General features: G+C 42.4%; 1 protein-coding gene across 2 annotated transcripts in view; it reads left to right on the forward strand.

The window, feature by feature from the left end:
- Positions 1-23558, forward strand: part of PLCB1 (phospholipase C beta 1) — a 331455-nt gene that overhangs the window by 265521 nt on the left and 42376 nt on the right. For both annotated transcript variants that reach the window (XM_057382807.1, XM_057382818.1), the window contains exons 25-31: positions 279-332; positions 866-1085; positions 4150-4330; positions 6430-6506; positions 6597-6686; positions 8637-8694; positions 9659-9745. In XM_057382807.1, coding sequence (XP_057238790.1) covers positions 279-332; positions 866-1085; positions 4150-4330; positions 6430-6506; positions 6597-6686; positions 8637-8694; positions 9659-9745 — 767 coding nt within the window. The remainder of the gene's footprint in view (positions 1-278; positions 333-865; positions 1086-4149; positions 4331-6429; positions 6507-6596; positions 6687-8636; positions 8695-9658; positions 9746-23558) is intronic.

Here is a 23558-nt window from a genome sequence, read left to right on the forward strand (position 1 = left end):
ATGACTCATGTGAGTGGTATCAGTGAGTTCAGTCCTYCTTATAAGTAAAACCTTATAAATAAGGTGGGTTTTTGGACGGTCACTATGTTGGGCCAGAGGGTTGATGTTTTCYATGTTGCTCCTCTCCTGCTCAAARGATGTATTTTCTGCAATGATTAATWRCWSMCCTTGTCWGGGTGTGTCCTGTGTCACCTGCCATGTWTTAACACTCAGTCAAGCAGCACAGTCATGGCCATTGTTTCAAAACAATTGAAATCACACATCTCTTTTACCTCTAGGTTCGGTGAAAGCACCTGCAAAGACAGAAGATCTTATCCAGAGTGTCCTCACAGGTAATAAATACACAGRTTACACTGCATGGATGATAAGCTTTTTGTCAGGAAAAACATCTTTTCTATGAAATAGGCCACCTGGCTTAGGCATTTCTTCCAGTGATTAGGACTGCTGTAGCTCCTAAAAAATGTACATGCCAAGTGTTCTTCCTCAGGTTTGAAATTATTCAAGGTTTGGGCACATTTCATAGATTGGGTGCCAACAGGGAATTTTTTAAAAATACCCCATTGCTGTAGTTTCACAAGCACCAAGTTGCCATCAAACACAGAAAAAAAACCAGCATTATTGTGAGAACAGAAGCTAAATTTGTTGTGAATATAGTGAATAGTAGTAGAACCATTTTTTATCACAGTGCTTTCAATCTAGTTATCTTATTTCCAGGTAAATCTGCTCAGTCAGTTCATGCCATATTTCATTTCCCCACAGTAAACAAGCAGGTTCATTCCTGCTCATGGCAATCCCTGGCTCCTCTGACTGGAATCCTACACTGGAAATTGGAAAATTGAAGTGGCTTTTGTTATTATTGTTGCAGAAGTGGAAGCACAGACCATTGAGGAGCTGAAGCARCAGAAGTCCTTCGTTAAACTTCAGAAGAAGCACTACAAGGAAATGAAGGACCTGGTGAAGAGGCACCACAAGAAAACCACYGACCTCATCAAAGAGCACACGGCAAAGTACAACGAGATCCAGAACGACTACCTGCGGCGGAGAGCAGTGCTAGAGAAAACTGCAAAAAGGGACAGCAAGAAAAGGTGGGTCAAACACCTGCCTGGTCAGGGTGGTGTTGGAGATCTTTGCCTGGAGCTGCTTTTATGGTAGAGAAATCATATGGAGGTGACAGAGMAGAGAAAAAAATCAAAAGCAGCAAGATTCCTGTTTAATGGGGGATGAGAGCTTTGGCTCCGAGTCGGAGCTTTGGAAAAAATTCATGCTGGAGTAGAAGGCATCAGATATAGAATTAGGGGAAAGAAAGACCTGGAGATGATAAACATCTGACTGATGTTTAAATCATGATTKATCCACATCACTTAGGGGTCCCTTCATGATTGCCTGGCTTTGCTTCTTTTGAATGCCCCTTCTGTGCTTTCTCTTTCCAACCATTGCATCAGCTTATCTCTTTCTTTGTCTTGATACAATTTCTGTGTTATGTATTTATTAATTATTGATTATTTTCAGTTTAAATGCAAAAACTGCCATTACTTCTTTCTAACCTTTCCACAATTATTGCCTTGTCCATATGGTAAGGAACTGTATGTTAACAAAGATCAATTCCTAACTCCTGGTAAAGCCTATACACACATAAAGCCAATCAGTGTCAGATACTCTTGCAATTGAACTTTTTATTTCTCCCACTGGTGCACCATTTTTGTCTTAATGTAATTTATTTTTTAAAAGAACTAGATAAGCACAAAAGTCCTCTTAACTTTTACATGAAATTGACATTGAACTTTAAAAAAAATACTGATGCTGAGATGATACTGATAAAAATGCTCCAAGCCTTCTCTGGCTGCCAGCCTTGTTGATAGCACCTCTAAATGGAAGTTGCTGGCACTCAGGCCATAACTTGTCCCTGGGCAGGAGCTTTTTCATTTGTGCTTTCCTGATGACAGAATGTCATTGGGCTTAATAAGAGCTTGACACAATATATCTGTGTTCAGGTGGCCTAAACTGTTGGCAGTTTTCAAGCTTCCAGTTTCYGTACTTAAATGTGACAAACTCCCTTAATGACTGGCTGTCAACTGCAAGCACAGGGGTATTTTATCTGCAGTGTTTTCCATCACCAAAGTTGTGACAGACAGTGGCAGGCAAAACAACGTCACGTTTCTGTCTTTTCTCTAGCATATCTTATTCACATTTTAGCAGAAAATCAAGCTGAMTAAATAAAATGACTCATTTGTTTCTGAGAAAAAAGGATTTGTTTTTTTTTTTTTCACTGTTGTGATCTGACTGCAAACCGTTCATGATGTCAGGCAGTAAAACCCTGCAGTCTCTTACGTGGAGCTGCCACAGTGGTGTCAGAGAGGTGAAGTTTTATGTGCAGATACAGACAAGTCTGGAGGTAAAATTTAAAAAAAGGCAGGAATATGTTTCCAGGAATTTTCAAAAATGCAAATMYATRTTATCTCAAGCAGCAGACTYCTAATGGATCACTGCATCYCAAGGAAAAAGGTGATTTYTATCATTTTAAATTATTGCTGAAACTATTTGCYTTTAACTGCAAAATATAAAACCCTACTTCTTCAAGTGTCCCTGTATCAGACTGCCATAAATATGTGTTTTCTCTGGTCAGGAGCAATCTCTGCTTTATGTCCTTCTCTAAAATTGAGCCAAGAGTCAGTAAAGCCATTGTCTGCAGGAAGTTTGAAATATTTATTTATGCACATGCACAAGTGTTTCGTTAGTGTTGCTCTGAAGTTTCTTTAATTATCAGGTCCCATAAAAAATAGTATTTTAGTCAGTGTTTAGAAATAGGCCTTTGGAAATTTCTTACTGATTTTTTTTTCCAGAAATATAAGAGACATGTCAGCTTTAAAATATATATTGTGTGATGGCATAATATGCTGACTGTAATATTCATTAATGCTGTCTTCTGGCTCTTCAATATTTAAATTACCCTCACCCATCACACTGACACCACTTAACCTCTTAGCAGAATATTCAAATACAATAAAAATACAAAAAAGAAAACGAAACTACCTTGGGATTGGCGTCCTCAGATGGATGAAAGCAGGTTCACATTATTTCAGCTGAAGTAACTCTAAGTGACAGCAGCTGCACACTTGAACCTGGGAGAGAGAAGAGAGGCAGGGCCAGTTCTCTGCATTGTAATCTCTGCACATTTCTGAGGATCAAACTCATTTTTCTCCCCTGTCAGCCCTCCCTGTTCAAGGTTTTGTTGTTTTGTCCATCTCCTGCGCTGTTCTGACGTTTCCCAGGCAACTGATTTATCACCTGAGTATGGCAGTAAACACAGTAGCAGAGCAGGGGCACAGCATAATCTTATTTTTTTTAATTTATTTTCCTTGGGTTTGGCTTAGTGCTGGCYTGAGAGTGATACTGGGTTTGCTGCTTGTTTTTCTCTTGAGCAGTTTAGTGTCRTCATGTCTCCTTTTACAGTTACATCTATCCTTCCTTCTGTCTTAAGAAAGAATAAAACAGATTCAAACTTTTCCAAARTGTTACTTTTTAGCTTTTTTATGTTTTTCCCTTGCTCCTGAGTGTTGCCCATCTGAGTTTTGCTTCCCACTGGGGTGTGAACTTTSCTTCTGAAGTCAGCAGCCCCTGGAGCACTTTCCTGTGTGTGCTATGCATGGCATTTCCTGAAGGGGGGAKAAAACACCAAATAAAGGGATGTTCCTACCATTGAAAGCATTTTATAAATGCAGATGTAATGTTAAGCATTTAAATTTATTGCTGAGCATGTGCAGGGATGACTTGGTTTCTAAARCACTCAGCATTCACCATTTCTGCTGAAGGCTCTGCAGCTTTGAAGTTCAAGTTATGTCTGGAGGAGGATAAACAAGGTCCATGAGCATCTGTTCGTGGGAATTCTTGGCAGTTGTGTTTACAGCTCACTTAGTGTAAGTCTGGTGGGTCAGTAAAATGAGGTTTAAAAGCAGCAGCCATCCCATTAATAAATTGTTAATAATATTCTTTTTATTAAATTACTGAACTTACTGGGGCTAAAATCCCACCTTCTCACCCCATGTGTGGTGCTGAGGAAGCTATTAATGGGCAATTTATAGAAAGCAAAGTTTAAGTAAATAAAGGCAACCTGGTGACTGTGACCCCTCGGGGTGTGCCGTGTCCTTGCAGGTCTGAGACGGGCAGCCCCGACCACAGTTCTTCCACCATTGAGCAGGAATTGGCTGCCCTGGACTCAGAGATGACRCAGAAGCTCGTGGAGCTGAAGGAGAAGCAGCAGCAGCAGCTGCTGAACCTCAGGCAGGAGCAATATTACAGTGAGAAGTACCAGAAACGAGAGCACATCAAGCTGGTAGGTYTGAGGTGGCGAGCTCGGGGTGAGCACTGAAGGCACCAGCACAAATTCTCATTTAGTGGGGCTTCCTCCTACTTGGAGTCCCTTTCAGAGCTTCATTCCCTTCATTCCCTCCATTCATTCAATTCTGCTGCCACTTCAAGGGGCTGTTGTGTCACTGTCACTAGCTTTCCAACAATTTGGAAGGCTTTGGAAAAAAGGCACAAAGGCAACAGAATTATTGCTACCTTAGTTACATAACTCTCCATTTACTGCCAGTCTTGGACGATGTTCCTGTTTTGTTTTGCCACTTTTTTAAACCTGCAGCACACAAGGAGGCAGGATTAACTAGGAAATAAAGAAATGAAATAGATTCAAACATTCCCCAGGACAAAGGGTTGTGTCAAAGGGTGTTCCTGTGGCAGATGAATGCTTTAAGGTGATGCAGAACATTAATCTGTATATGGGGAGGAAATATTTTGCCTCCAATAGTCCAAGTCAGCTTTGTTTTTACAGCTGRAGTTTGGCTCACAGCTACAGCAGGATCAGGCCCTCTGAGCTGAAACAGAGGAGCTTGGGCAGATGGAAGCTGATGCTAAGGGATATTCTTAGGCAGCAAATGAAGTTTTTTAAGAGTGTGATGGCAGTTCCAACTGTTTYTCAAGTGCAGACAGCCCCCTCTCACAGTTGTTTCTATTACCTGATGTTTTGCCTCACTCCTGTTGGGTGCAGTGATGTGTCTGCTGTGCCCTGCCACCCAAAAAGAGCAGTTGAGAGGAGTGATTTGTGTGGGGGTATTGCTCAGCCAGGCCTGTGCACAGACTGATTTCCATGGCTCACAGCACAGGGCTGCAGCTCCCCAGTGGTGCCCTGTTTGTCCCCATCCCTGTGAGTCACAGCTGCTCCAGGGTGGGTGTAAGGACACAGTCACCTGCACCACAGGGGGACAGTCCCCACTCCACTAACAGCTGGTGGCTGTATCTCAGAGATTTGAATTTTTATAAAAAAGAATCATTTTCACCCACGTCGTTTGGCTTATCTTGTGAGGGAACTTATTTCTCATTCCAGAGTGGGAAATRGCATTTCTSAAAGCAAAGTTAAACTTCTGCCATTATCCAGTGAGGTGGTGTCAGGGTAAATTCATTTTTTAACACAGAACTTCAGGCAGCTTTCCCTCTGAGCTGTGCAGGAGTTAATATTCCAATTAAAATYAGTCTTTCAGCTGAGAGATTCTTTCCGATGTCTGGCTCTTAGAGGGGAGCCTATTGTTGGTCCCCTTCTACTTTTATCTAAGGAATGAAATATGGATCAGACGAGCCATGCCTTGTTACACATTCCTGGTTCATCACCCTCAGAGGGTGACTTTACAGAATCAGACTTAAACTAGAAGGGTGATCAAACCAAATGGGTCCCATTTCCCACTTTATTCCCTGTTCATTGGCACGGGAGCCCTGTGCTCTCCTGTCAGCATCCCCACCACAGGCATGGCTTTTGTTACTGCTGTGGGCACAAATGAGATTGAACCCACAGCAGATTTCAAACCAATGACTCTGATCTTTTTCATTCTGTGATCAARTGTAGGTTATGCTTCTCTGTGCTTGGCTGTCACAGCTGTCATGCCTGAATTTTCAACATCCCCCTGACCACCCTGAAATCCAGACTATTCCTTGTGTATATCTTCATTGCAAGAGGAGCATTTTCAGCCCTCACAGAAAACCCTGAGTTACAGAGGAATTCAGTTAGCAATTAGCCTTGTGTAAATTCAATTTGTGACCCCTTATGATCCATCACARCCATTTTAATTCCTAGCAAAGATAGAATATGCAAAATATACTTTATTTTTACATTTAATATTGTGAAGCTGTATCACCTTGATGTACAGAGAAGCAGCAGTTCCTGTGTGAGTTGGATGTGCACCAGTCTGGCTGAGCTCCACAAGTTAATAATGTGTTTACACTGATAATAATGTTTACTGGCTTTAGATCATTGGTAATCAATCTGGGAATGATGTAACACTTTCATATCTGCTGCAGACTTTTGAGGAAATTTAGCTGCCTKTGTGATGTTTAAGCTGAAAATAGATATTTTTATTTCTTGGAATCTTTTTTTTTTTTTAGCTAATTCAGAAGCTGACGGACGTAGCAGAGGAGTGTCAGAACAACCAGCTAAAGAAACTGAAAGAAACATGTGAAAAGTAAGTGCTGTTCCCTTTATCATTGATTGCTGTTCCTTGTGGGATTTGTTTAAATACTTTTTGAACTCCCCTTTATTTTTTATACWTTAGAGAAAAGAAAGAGCTGAAGAAAAAAATGGACAAGAAGAGGCAGGAGAAGATCACAGAAGCAAAGTCCAAGGATAAAAATCAAATGGAAGAGTAAGTCTATGCCTAGATCCATATCCTTATACAAGATTTTCACAGCTGGTAAATCAAAGGAAGGTCTCGACCCTAAATGCAAGGCAGCCTTTAATCAGACCTCACCAGAGTCCTTTCCCTGATGCTGGTTTCATTTCCTGGGACTMATCCAGTCTCCTGTTCTGTGAGCACAGACAGCCTGGGCCAGCAGGAAAGGTGCTGCTGTGGGGAGTGGGGATGTTCCTGGGAGCACCTCATGGAGCAGTTCCCCAAAATGCTGTTCATCCAGRCACTGCTCCTCTAACTACAAACAGCCTTAATGCTCCTGTTCTTGCAGGGCTTGATTTAATTTAATTTAACTTAGGTTTCTCTTTGTGAGTTGCCTTTTCTTCCTAACTCCATTAAAGCTGCTCTCCAGAAGAAATGGCAGCCCCACACCGTGAGGTTTACTCTGCTTTTGTGATAAACTCCCCTCAGACGCTGTGCTAATGATCCTCCCTGAAGTGACAGTGACACTTTGGCAAGGGAGATGGGGGAAAGCTGAGCTTGGAGGGTGCAGTGTCCCTGTGAGGCACAGGAATGCTAATTCCATTTATGTACCACCAGACAACACAAACTGTAGTTGTGCAAGTTGATTCCATTCTTCCCAAGGGCACAGTATTTAGGTTTGTTTGTCCTCCTTCATTTGTTTTGGCAAGCAGCTCAAAARGAAAATGGAGCATTTTAATCTTGCACTGCTATTCTTGTTACCAGTCTTTACTTTAGAACAATTAAAAATACAAGTGGAACAAACAAAACAAAACAAAAAAAGAGAAACCCTCTAATGTTTGAGTTTTAACACGTWACAAAGGCACAACTCTATTTGGTTTTCTGCAGGTAAAAAGATTTACATAGGTTTTGGAGCCTCTCAGCAGAGAATCTGTGTATTTGGTAACACTGAAAGGAAATCACACACACACAGTGAAGTGTTTCAGGTAGTTTAAGAATCAACACATTAAAAATTTCAATAAGCATCCTAGAAAAAAAAAACAAAACAAAACAAAATGAGAACAATTTATTGTGAAAAAGAGGGAGAAATACTTAATATGGTTAGAGCTAGTCAGAGGGCATGGAATTCATATTAGGAAAAAGTAGCTGGCTGTTACAGAAATGATACAGCAGTAAAAATCAATTGCAGTAGAAAATTATTTGCTCAGAGGTAAATGAGGCACTAGTGAGAAAGGCTCAGGAACAGACGAGTAGCAATTCTATTTTGTTTTCCTTTCATTTTTTTCCTCATTTTTCCCAAGGACTTTCCTTTGTCAGGCTTTTCAAAGAGCCCTTGGGAAAGGTGAGATGGGAGCTCCATGGGACAATCATCTTTCCCCTCTGTGTGACACAGCTTGTCCTCACTCTGGCAGTAGGACAGAGAGGGRTGAGACCCTCTGCTGAATCCCTTTTGAGTCGTTCTGCCTATGCACTTGTTCATCTCGAGCTTTTACCGAAGTTTGGGAAGGAACATTAGAGATAATAATCCATTGTTTTAATTGTTGTTAGTTTTTTTACACCTGCCCAGGGTTTGGGTTCCATTCCCCCTGCGTTCAGCTCTGTGGGGGTGTCAGCAGCAGTGCCTGCTCTGGCAGAGGCTGTTCCTCTGCCACACCGTGGCACTGTGCCTCTGCTTATGGCTCTGCAGCTCCCAGGCTGACATTTGGGACTTGGGGAACACCGCCAGCGCTCGGAGAACGTGGCATTATCCTATGGGAAAAGCCGACTGGGGAAGAGCAAGGGGATGTTGTGTAGGTGATGGGGAGGTCCAAGCCCTTTGTGCAATAAAGGTGCAGCCTGGTACAGAGACACGTTCAGGGAGTGCAGAAAAGTTAATGAGGCAGATCCTTAAACATGGCCTTGATTAGGCAAAGAGTTGCAGGGGGTTAAAATACATTGGTGTGATCTTAGTGCCTACAATAACTCCTGGYTTGCTTCCCCCAGGGAGAAGACAGAAATGATCCGGTCCTATATCCAGGAGGTGGTGCAGTACATAAAGAGGGTATGTCAGGCCAGGGGTTTACTCCTCATCTGGGGGGATAAAAATGTCACCTTTCATCTTTGAGGTCATGTTAAACTGCAGATTCTAARCTTCAGCATAAAGATTCTGCATCTGCTGGCTTTCAGCAGATGCAGTGTAGCCTTTGCTTTACATTCCAGTTAAAGGAAAACTGGGATTTCAGACAGCTCATCATAATTATTAGTCAGTGTTTAGGGGATGGTGCTGAGAAGGGCAGATTTTAATACAATTTCATCTCTGAATATCCTGTGTGTATTCATGGAAAATGCACCCATTTTTAAATGGGTTTGCTGTCTCATGAATGCAAAAATTGTATAAGGAAAGTCAATGAACATTTAATTGCAGAGTATATTTTAACCTTAATTACATTTGTACAGTTACTGAAATGTAAAAAGTGTTCTATTAGTTCTGTAAATACAAATCAAAGAATTCCATTACAGTTGTTAGCTTTTCTGAAGCTACAGCTGGTTCACACTGGGCTGAAATGGTGCACTGCAGTGTTTTGGGATGTGAAATCACTACGGAATGAGTGCAGCCATTGAATTCTCCTTTTAATTTCAATGCAAAGATAGTTGAGTTCAAAAGTTGGCCCATTTTTTGCTTAGAAAATCTTTGATTTAGGAAGCAACCTAAAGAAACAGCAAATTAAGCAGGTTTAATGTCCAAGTGCTTTAAGTGAAGCCCAAAATTTATAATTTAATAAGATTAGAGGTCTGCAACAAGTCCTTTAGATATTTCTGATCCTGAATCTCAAGTGTGAAATCTGATATTTCATATCCACACCCAACTGCTAGAGCAATTGTGCTCAGTGTTACTCCTGACGTGGGATTATTCTTAGTTTTGATGATAACATTTTAATTTGGATGGGTGGAACGTTTGATGGGAAGGAAGTGGGAGAATGAGGATGTGCAACCCATGAAAAAGATTTTCTGCTCTTCTCTGGCAGCTAGAAGATGCCCAGAGCAAAAGGCAGGAGAAACTTGTGGAAAAACACAAGGAGATCCGTCAGCAAATACTGGAYGAAAAGCCTAAGGTAAAGAGTTTTTGAACATATGTTACGCTGCTAAAATTGTCCTTCAGGAAGGAAAGTGCTCTTGCAGCAGGTAGCTGATGTTTAAACATGAGGGAATCCATTCACAGCATCAGAGCCACCCCACTGACATTCAGGGTGACAGAAGTGAAGCAGCAGCCCGATGTGGGGCACCCCTCCAGGTCCAGATGTCACGGAATGGGGGTTATTTTTCAGTACTCAGCTACTCAAAAGCTGTCAGTGTAAAAGGTGCTGTGGCCAGCAGAGTGTGCCCTTCCCTCCCCTCTACCTGAGCAGCACAGAACCAAAACACAGTTCCCATCGAAAGGAAAGAGAGATATCTCCTTAGCATGCTGCCCCCAGGTCCTGGTGACCATCCATCACAATGGATTTCTGTGGGAAACAATGAGCTTTTTRCAACAGTAATGCTTTATATTCTACATTGCTTGCTGGRTTTCCTCTATTTGATTTTATACACKGCATGTAACATTCTGAAATGCACATTTTGATCCTTAAGACTGAGGGCTCGCTCTTGCTCTGAGTGGAGCTCGTGGCAGCTTTGCCACCATCTTCAACAGAGAACATTCAGAGTCCTACACTTGTACGTGATTTTCTTGTAGGAAGACCTAGGTAACTGTGTAGTCAGACTTCCACCTGGAGGGAGATTGCTTTCAGCAGGGTTCATATCCAAGTGTAATTYTTCACAGCCCACTGTGTCATGTCTGCTTTCATTTTTTCTGCTCTTGCTCCAGTGTGTGTCCTTGKCTTCAGTTCTCATTCCTTGTCTGTGTCCACAGTCCCAATGTTTTTCTGCTAGCTTGAATTCTAGCACTGGCTGTGAGTTAATCAGTGTTGTCATGTCATTTCTGTGAAGTAGCCAGAGAGTAAATYAGGCTAAGGGCTGAATAGCCAGAAGTTTACAATAGTTTGGGAAAATAAAAATGTTTGCACTTCAGAATTTCTACTCATCTTTTTAAAATTGTGCTTATAAATAAGCTGTATTTTTTCTGATGCTGTGGGCATCTGGGTGTAAAGACTATACATAATGTTATGTTTTATGTTTGGTGCTGTAGGATCGTGAGCTTATCAGGTTTCTGAACTGGAATTTAAACACTGGAATTTAAAATGTCAAAGAATAATCTGTTAGTGCTTTCTATCACCAGCTTTTCTTGGATCCTTGGGCACTTGACTCCTGCTCTTTGGCTGTGTGCTTTCTTTTTTTTCTTCTTGATTTTTTATTTTTAATTTACTCATGTAAAGGAGTAGCATAAAGCATTGGAAATTTGTCACTGAGGACTTGAGCTGAATTTTGAAAGGTTGTGCTGGGCCAGTCATATTTGATTCTTTCTTCAGTTCTCCCCCTGCCCATTGTTGAGTCCTGGCACAGAGCAGCTCCAGATCGCTGTTCCCCCCTGCTCCTGGCCACAGKRACAGCTCCCCAYCCTGCTCCCTCCATCCTTCCCWAGACAGCCTCTGCAGGGATGTGCTCACAGGGCCGAGCTCCAGGGCTTTTTCCCTTTCCCACACACTGAAACGGGCACTTTGCTGAATTTATGATGGYATGTGCCTCCTGCTTGCATGAGAGGGTTTAGGGAAAACATAATTACTCATTTTATTAAGTCTCTTTTTATGTTTTGCTGCATGTCCATATTTCATAGCCATATTTGCCTCCTCAGTGACAGGGTGTGGGATATAAAATAGATCAAATGATTTCCCAGCTGAGCAGAGCTGATGTGTTTTCTGCAGGCAGCAGCCTTTCTGGGGGCTGCTTTTTCAACAACCCAGGCTCTCCTGCTTCAAACACCCACTGAAATTTATGCTGGCTGTGTTAAAAGGCTTTTCTGGCAGCATCAACTCAGCCCCAAACAAAGAGCTTAATATATTATGAGGGAAAGAATTTTCAGCATTCTCCCCAATAATTCTGCTGGAGACAGATCTGCTGTCATCCATCACTGTCGTTTGGTTATTTCTGCTGCCTCACAGTTTGTTGTGTTCTGACTGTGTGCACAGAGCTCTTTCCCAGGCAGGGAGGATATCATGTCATTGTCTGCTGCCAACAGACTGCCTCAGCCACTCTCAGTTGGTTGGCTTTGCCCAAAGGATGAGTTTGTAGCTTCCTCTCYCATGGTGTGAGTAGGGCACCAGGAGAAAATGTGCCTTAGAGTGCTGTCGTTTTAGACAACAGGTTTTAGAAAATGCACAAACTGGATGCAAAGTAGTTCCCTTCCTGGGGGCTTTTTTGGTTTTGTTTTGTTTAAAATGCCATGTGTGTTTAGCAGAAAGTGCTTAACTCCGGACCGATTTACACCCTTAGACTCTGCTTCTCCCTCAGATACATCATTTCTTCCTAGTGTTTGGATGTGAGACTGTTTTGCAGATTTTGTTTGCAGAGCCATTGTATWACAATGCTGCTGKGAGAGTTGGAGATTTCCTGAACTGRTACTTTTAGGTAAAAAKTTGGGAACAGCTTCTTATGGTCCTGCTGGAGTCAGGGCAGGCATCGGCTTTGGTGAGCCCAAAAGGTTGTTGTGTATCTGTGTGGGTGATGACAATATCTCTGTGACAAACTGACCTGTGGTGCTGCAGAAACTGAGTGCTACCATCAGATCTGTGTGTGTGGAGCCAGATCCACACACAAACATGGATCCCTCCCATGGGAGGGAGGGCCTCCCACAAACATGCTTGGGAAAGGAAACTATCACCTTGTTAAGAAGTCAAATGCTCMCTTGACTCGAGGTAAAAACTCCCTAACTTGCCATTTTAGTGAAATCATATGGGAAACAAAGTTGATTCCCCCCTGCTGCTTTTTCCTAACAGCATCATTACCAAGCAAGGCCATATTGTATTTTCTTTTCTCTCACTCCTTGTTTTTACTTACGTTATCTCCTGGCAGCTCTATTATCAGCAACAACTTGTATTTTCTTTTTCTCCCATTCTGCTGCTTTGTCTCCTCCTCTTAGTCACTGATACACATTAAGCTTGTCCTGTCCTTATCTTCTTCCCCTTGGGCATCCCTCCTGTCTGCTGTGGAGGCTGCTGCAGACAGCCAGCTCTGTGCACTGCATTATGTCACAGCAGGGTGTGATTTTGGCTCCTGCACTCCAGCACGTCTGGCAATATCTGAGCACAGGGAGCGTCCAGGCTGGGCACGGCCATTGCGTCTCAATTGCTTTGTCCTTGACAGCTTGTGCATCAAATTAAACACAAATCAAGTGCATTTCCTTCCCCCTGCACCCTCGCCTCCAATTTCATTGTAATTACAAAAATCAATACACGTGAGACATGACAAGGAATTAATTATTTTTCTGGGAATCGGCTCAGTTACAGTAAATAGACCCAAGCCTCCTGTAATTGGAATCAATGAGACTTTCGTTATCCATGCTCGTGGGTCAGAGCTACACTTAAAGCTCATTGTAATAGTGAGACTTCTGTGCTCTTGCACTCGGTTCCTGCTCTCAGCTGAGTTGTCTGGACTCTTTTGGCTCCAGTGGGCCATGTCTTACAGCCCCAGCTGTCAAGGAAGGTATAAYTTGTGTGGTCCCTCAGTTTGAAGCCCGTGTTTCTGCTCACAGCTGCTCTACTCCTTAAAACCCCAGCATAGCCTGCTGCTCTGGGCTCCTGGAGGGRTGTGGAAAATGCCACAGGTGAAATCCAGGTGGGGCTTTGTCTGTGGGAAAAGGTCCATTAGATCTACAGAGACACCAGGAGCTGTGCAAACTTTGTTCTAGGTTGCATCTCTGTGGGCTTTCAAGTGAATAAAAGAATATGCGGCCTTAAGGTATGAAATTCCTTTTTCTCCTCAAAAAGTATAATAAAAACAATTTTTTAAAATTATAAATCAGTTCTTGTTAATGGAAAGTACAAGCACCTGATGCATACTAACTGGGTTTCGTACATTTATTATCTCCCAATTTGGCACATTTTATTAATTGCATCCCATGGGAGTTGACACTTCCASGTCCAATCAAAAATTAATATTAACTCTGTACCTGAAGAGTTCATGGAGGCACGGAATGATACATATTCAAGTTGCAGAGCAAAATGAACAGGATGTTGATCTTTTGCAGCAGTAGAACCTCTCATAACTGCAAGGCTTCCCCTTTGCACGGGTGCTGTAGAGGAAACTGCAGTCACCCTGGTGCTGGTGATGCTCTTGAGTTAAATGGAGCTGTTCCCTGCAGCAAATGTGTCCTGCAGCACTTGCAGAAGATATTTCAGCTGCCCTTAGAGCCACTCTGCTCATCTGGAAGGGAGCAACTCTTAGGAACTTTGATGAGTATTCCAGTGTCGCTTCATCTCCCTGCATAACTCACAACAACAATGCTCTGTCCACCACAATCCCCTTTTTATCCTTTACACCTCTGCAGGAAGCCAAGCTGTCTTTTGGGCAAGTTGCACTTAATTCAAACACTTCCAGATGCATTCCAGTTCAACCACAGGCAACTCTTCAAGAATTTTGGGGAAGGCGTTTGGAGGAAAAGGTTATTTCAGTTTACTGGGTTTCATGGGATTTGCCTGGATTCAGATTGGACAGGGGAAAGTTGTCCTCCCAAAAAATGAGTGTTCAGACTCATTGCAAAAAAAAAGCCCATAAAAAAATTATTTGATAGCCAGTGTAATGTTTGCAAAGTTCTTTYATTTTCTCCCTGAAAATTTATTTCGTTAGTTCATTCAGTTTTAACATTTCCAAAGTTTAAAAAGAAATCTGTCTTCAATCTGTGGCTGCTAAGCTTGAAATGACTTATGRTATGATCTGCCAAAAAAGCAAAGAATTAAGAGGATTGAAATAATTTACTGTTTGTTTCACTGCTCAGCTTTGGATTTTGWTGCTTGTGTATTCATCAGAGGGGAATAATAAAATGTTTCCCTACCTCATTAAGTGGGCAACAGCGTGGAGAAATGAGTGGAATTTTCGTAGCCTCAGTGATCAAGAAATATTTAAAAGTAATATTAAAAAGAAAAAAAATACAGACTGAGATTTCCAGATCTTCCTGTGACTTGATGTGGCATCTTCCCTCTTCCGGATCAGAGCTTGTGTTTAAATTGTGGGATGTTATATTCACAGCCTTTTCCCTGCAGGATCTTGGCACTTTGCTGAGCAACTCTCAGCATCCWGCCCCAAGTGCCAGTGAGCCCAAACTTTGAACAGCCTAAGCCCTGATGGGATTTCAAATGTTGTGTTGGTGCAGTTGCTAAGCAGTYTCCAATTGCAGGGTATTATTCTGGGGAAGTTAGGGTGGTCCCTTTTTTTTGTGTTTCTCCCAGTGGATAAATACTGCAGAACGTACTTTCAGCCTGTAAACTGAGTAGTAAATAATCTCACTTCACTCGTTAAAAATAAATAGGCTGACCTTTATCCTACGCCAGTTTTATACCAATGAAACTTCCTTAAGTTCTCTGAAGTGACTGGCACATCACAGGCCTGAGATCAAAAGAATTCAGTCCAATAACAGGATGCTCCAAGGATTATTTTCGATTTAGGCCTTGCTTGTTTACATTTTTCTTCACAAATGCACATTTTAAATGGTTGTTTATTTTTTCCAGCAGAATAAATATGGCAATGTGAGAAATGGATATCAGGTCACAAAAGATACAGCTAACAATTTGAGATGATATTTATTGTGTTAATTGAATGTCTTCAGTGTTACTCTGGCACATACATGTTCTTGGGAATGCTAACTTTTAAATCAACAGCATCACATTTCCAGTGTGAATATGCAAAGAGCTTTTTAATTTTTTTAAATTGAATTCTGATGCCACTTTCTTTTAAAYAGAAATGTCATAAACCCTTTGTGAGGAAGAATGTAAGTGTGAGGAAATATTTTAGTGAGTGGGACCCAAGGGAAAGTATCGTACATTTAAATTGGACTTTATTGAGAGAGGGAGAGATTTTTCTCACATGGGCCATTCTACTGAAAGCCAGACAGGATCTTGGRTTTGATCAGGAGCTATCATAAAAAGGGAAATAAATTACTTGAAAGGGCAGACTTTCTTCAGTCTTGCAGTAGTGTAAATCACAAGGAACATTATCAAGTTACCGGTGTCACTGGTGATTTAAAGGTATTAGTGAAGGYGAGAGTGTGGTCCGTAATGGAGAGCACGTGGCAGAAAGAGCTGATTTGTGAAGGTTACAGAGATGTTCCTGGATAACATGCTAATAAATGAGAGCTGTTTTTTTTTTTAAGAAAAGTGATTTTAGAATCTAGCTAATCTCTGTGGACAAAGGGGTTCACAGAAAATTATTTAAAAAAAAAGGAAAAGGCACAGATGAGCAYGTGGCTCAGGTCCCAGGCCACTGTGGTTTGTTAGTTAATTGGCCTTCCKAATACAAAGATGAAATGCAAAGCTGAGCTGAGACTCTCCTGCATTCCCAGGTGTTCCCCACTGGTGTCCAGCTTTGTGTGCCACTGAGAGAGCTTCCTGCTGCTCAGGAGCTGCAGGTGGCTGGAGGGAAAGCAGCAGGAGCTCCCTGTTCCCAGATGCAGCATCCCCAGGTTCCCTCCCTGCTCAGCAGCAGCTGCAGCTGCACCCAGGACAGCCCTGCCTTGGGACAGTGCTTTGGGTCAGAAGGGACCTTAAACCACCTCATTCCACCCCTGCCATGGAAGGGCAGGGACACCTCCCCCTGGGCCAGGTTGCTCCAAGCCCCATCCAAGCTGGAATCCAGACCTGCATCCAGTGCAGGAAGCGTATCCACCGCTGCTGCTGGCTCCTGCAGTCCCGGAGGTGCTGAATGGCAACACAGATTAGCCCAGCTGGGAGTGACTAATGAGCAATAAAGGGCTGGTTATTTATCATTATGCAGATAAAAAATGTGTGTTCCCAACTCATGACAGACCAGAGCTGTGAGAATCCATCAAACTGAGGGAGCAGGCCCTGTTTCCTTGGAGCTGGGTCCTTGTTCCAGGACAGCCCCACGTGCAAATAGACCCACTTGTTAAAAGCAAGGGAATTGCTTCATTTGTAAAGTAACAGATTTTACAATACCGCTCTGCTCCTTTCATTCTTAATTTGAGTCAGAAAGCAGATCAATTAAAGGGAGAAAAGAGAAGTCATTAATTGCCATTAAAATAATCAACTGTGCAATAAACATCAATAAGTGAAAGCTACCTTTTCTCATGCTGTACCATAGAATCACAGAATTTGTATTGAAAGGTTCCTTAMASACCATCGARTTCCAACACCCTGCCATGGGCAGGGACACCTTCCCCTAGACCAGATGTCCCAGAGCTCCAAACAGCCTGATCCTGAAATCKTCCAGGGATGGGGCAGCCACAGCTTCTCTGATACACTGCTTTTCTGGACAAACATAATTTCCATGAGCAGACCTAACTTTTAATTTTAACATTTGTGWATAGTTGATCCCTCTCAAAACAAGTGAGCTTCCTATGCAGAGAAGAATGCAGTGTGTTTTYCCATAGACTGAAAACTGGGAAAAGGGTGTGAAAAATGAACACATAGCTTCTTTCTGCAAAGTCAAGTTCAAGATGAAAACATTTTCAGGAGAGCACATTTTTTTTCTGCAGAAGGTGCTTCTCTATGTACTATAGGTGACTGAATGACAATAAAATGCCACCCTGGAGGGAACAGTGTAAGGCTGAAAGGTCTCTTGAGTGCTTCCACCTGCACTGTCCCACTCCCTTTTATCCACTCATGTGTTTGGCTTAGAGCTGAATGCCAGCTGTCACTCAGTCCCTGCACCCTGTGACCCACTCCTGCACTCCCTGTGCTTCCAAATTTACTGATTTCCACGGCAAAAAATTGCCAGAGTGGGGACAGGTGGCCAGCGAGGTCGAGCTGCTTGTGAAAGGCAAGAGCACAGAACCAACCTGTGTGTTAGCRTTGTGGTCTCTGAGGGGAAAGCAACCAAAAGTGATGCTAAAAAATTCAAGAAGCCAGGGACTGCAAAYGTTTTGTGTAAGGATGTTCAGTTTAGACTGCACAATATTTGAACCTGCCCAGAGAGGTCTGTGCTGTGGAAATATTTGTGATTCTGCACAGGCAAGTGCTTTGCATGCTAAATCTCAGGGAGCAACAGGGCACCACAAGCTGTTGACTCCCCTTSCCCTCTTCAGGAGCTAGGATGGCACTCCAGGAAGATGCAAGATAAAACACAGASTGAATTATGCATGGGGTGTGCACAGACAGTGTGTTTGGCATGCATGGCAGCACACAGGGRCACTTCACAGTGCACACACAGCACYGTGAACACACCCAWSRCCCTCRGAGTGAGCCAGAAAYRCCACAGAGGCACAACCAGACACTCCTGTGCAATTGTGCTCATCCTTACAGCAGCAGCAGCAACATATTCCTTAATTACCAGGCCTTCAGTGCAACATGACAAATGACACAAGATTCRGTTTGACACAGCTAATGGAAAAATGTTGAAAGAAATATTAATGCTTAGTGTGTGAACTCATTAGAGAGATGTTTTAAAATGCATTAAATGGGGGGAAAATGTGTTCTTTGATGAACAGAGAAATAAAATCAGTGGTCCTGCAAAGCTTGTAGTGTATGAACAGCTTTATGTATGCAAGTCATYTGTTAGGAGAGTGACAATGTTTTTGTGCAGAATCGCCCTGCGAAGCAGAGGCACTGATGGAAATAATGCTGGGTGTCTGCACAGGAGGGAGTTGTGCGAGTTGCTTTAACTGTACCATCATGACAAGGTGGGTGATGGGTTCATCTTGAACTGAGAGCCTTTAGAATGATAAATGGACGTGTAGGGAGGGTAAGAGAAATAACAAAGTAGCATGAGAAGGTCAAAACTGTACCTGAATCAAAGAGTATATTAAAAATCTTACATAGTGAGAAGGATTTTTCTTTTTAGAAACAACAAAAATAGCATGAAAATGCTGTTGTTTTGAGATGCAGTCTCTTTCYCAGGAGTCTAAGAGGATTGAGCTTGGTAGGGATAAAAAGCCCTGCACATCCAGAAGGGAGAGAAAGCAGAAGGGAAACATTTCAACCCGGTTTCCACATTGTTCCCCATGCTGYGTGGGTGAGCTTTCAAGGGTCTGGCAGCCCTCTGGAGTCAGTAGCAGAATAGCTGGGAAAGATGTTCCCTGGAAAGATTACTTTTCATTAAATTTCTCCTGTGAGTCACTTGTAACAAATCAGCATTTTCTGACACAGGAGTTGCATGGGGTTTTTGCATTGCATAATGCAGGAGCTGTGGGTGATGACAGTCCATAGGTTGGACTGGGGTGACTCAGTAAATTCCCATTATTCAGCCCTTGTTTGGAAGGAGGCTTTGCCAGGAGATTGTGGAGTGTGACTAAGCACCTCAGCTGCTGCTCTGTACCTGAAAATGATCTCTTTTGTGGAGTCCCAGAGATTTGTGAGCTTTGTGTGGAACAAATGGATGTGCCTGGAAAAGGAATGCATAATCCAGATGTGATTCTACACAGAGCCCAGCTWCAGGAGAGTCAAGGCAAAATTTAAACTTTTTAACATTTTTTAATACTGTAGCTAAATCTTGTAACAGTGAGTTTCACAAGTCATGAGAGTGGTGAAAGTTCAGAATTTTTCTTCTTTTTCCCCTACTCCCTAAACGAAATAAAAGAAAAAGCAGTTTTGATGTTCATGTGATAGAAAAATTCTTCTTTTTAAACCTACTGAGTGTGGGMCAGGAAATGTCAGCCTTGGTTCATTCAATCAACTTTGCAGCTCTCCAGATTGGCCCCTGGTTCATAGAAATTAAATCATTCATTAAAGAGGGTTATTAGGCATGGTATTACCCTGCTGATCATGGGAGGAGGTTTCTCAGCCTTGTTTATGTCTCCTTTTTTCTATTTCCCCGCTTTCCCCCATTTTACCTGCTCTCCTACTTTTCCTTCTCAACCTTTCATCAAGCTTCTTTTCACAGTATGTGGTTTCTTTTTAATACCCTTTCTATAGATTTTATTTACTTACACTTCTCACGCTCCTTGCTCCCTCTTCCTCTTTGCCATCACTTGCTGCTATTCAATTTCAAGGAGTATCTACAAGTACTTGTGAGAATGGTGTCTCTTTCAGATTAAAAGGCACATTTGAAGGAGCAGCCTGAAGGGGAGAGGTGTTAAAGAGCTGACATGACGTGGTCTGCATATTTGTGAGCCTGACTGGCARTGTTCTGAAATCTTCCATCAGGTGAAGGAGCTGATGCACAGGTTACAAAGATGTGTGGAGAATATTCCAGGTGTAGAACAGCTCCAAGTCCAGAAACAGGGAGCTGCCTAATCCAGATATCCCCATTTCACAGTGGCTGGGCCATTTTCCCACTGCACAGGAGGTGACTGAGTCTTGTTTGGCAGAGCCCAAGATGAATATCCTGGGCACAAAAGCATTGGGAAAAGGCTCCCCACTGCCGTGCTTTCGTCTTGGGAGGGCCAAACACACACAGAGTTCAGTGATTAAAGATTGAATTTCAGTGAATACAAAACTTTCCAGCAGGTATTTTCAGCATGCATGAATCTAAATATATTTATATCAAAATCCTTCACTGTATGTTTGGGGATTTTTCCCCTTTCAGACCCGATCAGCCATACACTCAGTCCTAGTCATTGTCAAAGATGGTCTTCAGTAATATTCTACATTTCCTTTGATTTCTTTCACTCATTTCTTAAAGCAAGGTGACTGCWGACAAGCAATTACATGCCAGTTTTAGTGCAACAAACACTCTTGATTTGTACATCAAGGGAACCCAGACTTCAGCTGGCAACAGAAACAGCCCTCAATGAGGATGAGTAAAACAAGGAAAGCTGATTTCTGTGGTACCATAACATCACCCACTTTCTCTTTCTTTTGCAAAACGTGCTCTGCAAATGCACGTTATGGAACAAACAAAACATATGTAGGGATGTGTGGATACCCTAAAGCACATTTCAACAGCAGTGTTTTATGGTGCACCTGGGAATTACGTCTTCACTGACTGGGCCCACAGGTTTGTGATCCAAGACACTGATTCCTGCTCCCCACAGGGAACATAAATTGTCTTCTGACATCTGAAGATTAATGAATGGAGCATTGCTTAGGAGCCAAGCTGTTACCTGTAACCTCACTAACCCCCTCCTGGCCAGCGTGAATTTTAATCACATTACATGGAAATGGAGTAGATATGATCCATTTGTTTATATTGATGAACAAATGTGTTTTTATATATGTAACAGTAAATATTTGCCTATATATGCATATACACACAYGCTCACTAGCTATATTAAGAACATGCATATGCTATAATTTTAGAGATTGAGTTTGATATTTTCATTTTGGGTGCATCTGTTAAACTACAGTTATTCACAGCCTTGCAGGATGGAAAATTCAGTATCATAAAGTTGTGTTAGTGATTTTCAAACTGGCATGATCACCTCTCAGTTAATTCTGTTAATTACAGTCCAATTCAAACCATTTTTTTTTCTGTCCTGTAAAACTGCCCGCTTAATATTCTGGTTCCCTTCTGGAAAGACAATAAATGGGGAACAAATTTTGCCCGTCCATTGGGAGCCTTCCTTGGCTGTGAATGTTGCAAAATGGCACAAGGAAAGGGACCTCAGGCAATTGATGGGAATCAAAGGTTTGGTCAAGAGAAGGCAACACAGAGCACAAAACACACTTTTMACAGCTCAGGAAGGAGCTGTGTTGGAGCATCTCTGGGGCAACAGCTGATCAGTGATTCAGAMAACTCATCTTCCTTTCACTCTGTAGAAATCAGAGTATCTGTGTACCAACCTTCCWGCTCCAGTAACACGAATTGCCATCATCCCTGCTTATCTCTTATGAAACTGCCCTAATGCTCCTCGAATTGTATTAGGTATTTGTTAGGTTAAGCACACTGGAGATTTTGAGGTGTTCAGATAATAAGGGGTATATAAATGCAAATTAGATGGTAAATGTARGAGGAAGTCATGGAGGGTTTCAGTGAGAATTATCTGCTAGATAAATTCTCTTCTCAGCAAATTGCAGTGGCTGATCCCTCCAGAGGAGAGGCTCTTTGCAGTGCTTAAGAGGTAGCTGCTTCTCAGGAAGAGCTCAAACAATTTATCTCCTCACCCCAAAGATTAACACATTGTCAATAGTGACAGATTGCAAAACAGAGAGATGGATTGGCAGGGGAGAAGACAAGTGAAGCATCAAAATGTCATCCTGCATTCATTATGTGTGTGGCTTTTCAATTAATGCACAGACTCTCTCCTCTCAGTGGAATCTTTACCTCTGAGCTTTATAAACCATTCTGCTGAACGCTGTTTATTTTTTCCCTCCTGTTCACTGTGAAAGCCCAGTTTGATGGCTTGAAAACAAATCTTTTTCTCCCCACCACTTTCCTTTCCCATTTTTCTAATTGGAAGTTACATTTTTAATTTGCTTTCATGTTGATTATTGCAGCATTCCTCCTTCCTGGGATTATCTGGATGCCTTGGCCTCCCCACCTGSCCCATCCGGTGTGGGGGATATGGAAAGTTCCATCACTGAGAGTTTCTTCTCCTAAAGTTCAGATTAACAGTGCTAGTTTCACAGTTCCACACTCTTTGTTGTATTGATACAGCAATGAAACACGTCCTCTGTTCCTACACTGAGTTTTCTGCTATATTCTGGTATATCCTGGCAGGCAATTCTTGCTCGTGCAAAGATGTACTGACTCCTTCCTGCCCTAATTGTGTAATTACTCTTTATCTGCCATCCCTTGCTCAGCTGTAGRGTTGTGTAAGTTGTGTAAGCTGATCAAGACCCTCCAGTGATTTGAACTCTTGTGTTTTCCTTTGATTTTTATCTTTTGCTGAAGGGCACCGTCCCAACATTTTTATCTTCTTTACATTGAKCACCTTGACTGCAAGGTTGTGTCAGTGTTCCTCCAGTCACCCTTCCCTTRCCCATTTCAATCAGATTCACTGGCTGTTTGTTGTATTGTAAAAAAATARTGTTACTTTCCAGCTCAGAAAAATTGTTGCATTTAGAGCTGATAACATATTGTGAAAAAATACATTTTGTATTGGTTTGTTGAGCTCATTGTCTGCCTCGCCTGCAGATGATATTACTCACTATGCAGAGGGCACTTAGGAATGTGCTTTSTGTCCTGACTTGCTGATTGTTTTCCTGATGGAAATGGCTTTGCACAGCTTCCACCGAGAGCAGTGTTCTCCAATAACTTTGGTGGTGGCTTTTCAGGTCAAGGCTTCTGTTTCTCCCTCTGAGAGCTTGGCAGTTATTGCCTGGTGCACAGGCCTGTGACAAGATGCAATATTAATAACACAGCAGGGAAAATCAAAAGTGTATTATTTGTGTCATGTGAACAGTCACAGCCTGGCCTGGGTTTTCTATGAAAAGCTGCCTTCAGAGCAGTGACTGACCCCACTCCATCTTTTGCCTCATTAGATTTACATTTTCCTGAGGAACTGTCTTGGATTAGATGATCTGTACTRTCCCCTACTCTGTGCAACACACTGATTGTGTGAACCACCAATTATTCTAATTTAATACTCCACTTTCCCTCTCAGGAGTTCCCTATCAGCAGACACAGGATTCCACCATGTTCCTCAGCTGGCCCACTCAATCCTATTTGCAGCTCTTGCTGCACTTCCTGTCACTCACACTCGAGTCCTTCAACCACAGACCATCATTTTCCTGAGTGCCTGTGCAGCTCTGGCTCATTAGTTACCATGAGAGTGGCTCTTGAGACACCAGCTCTCAGAGGAGCTTTCCCCCAGCATCCTCTCAGGCTTTCCATCCCAGCTCAGGAGGAAAGGAAGCAATATCTGACAGTAGTTACACTATCTATTTCTTACTCATGCCACAGAATGGCTTTTAGAAATGCCTGGCACACTTAGCAGCTTCTGTTGCA

The sequence above is a fragment of the Malurus melanocephalus genome, unplaced genomic scaffold (genome assembly GCF_030028575.1).
Source record: "Malurus melanocephalus ecotype Western Australia unplaced genomic scaffold, MMel_1.1 scaffold_13, whole genome shotgun sequence".
Classification (NCBI taxonomy): Eukaryota; Metazoa; Chordata; class Aves; order Passeriformes; family Maluridae; genus Malurus; species Malurus melanocephalus.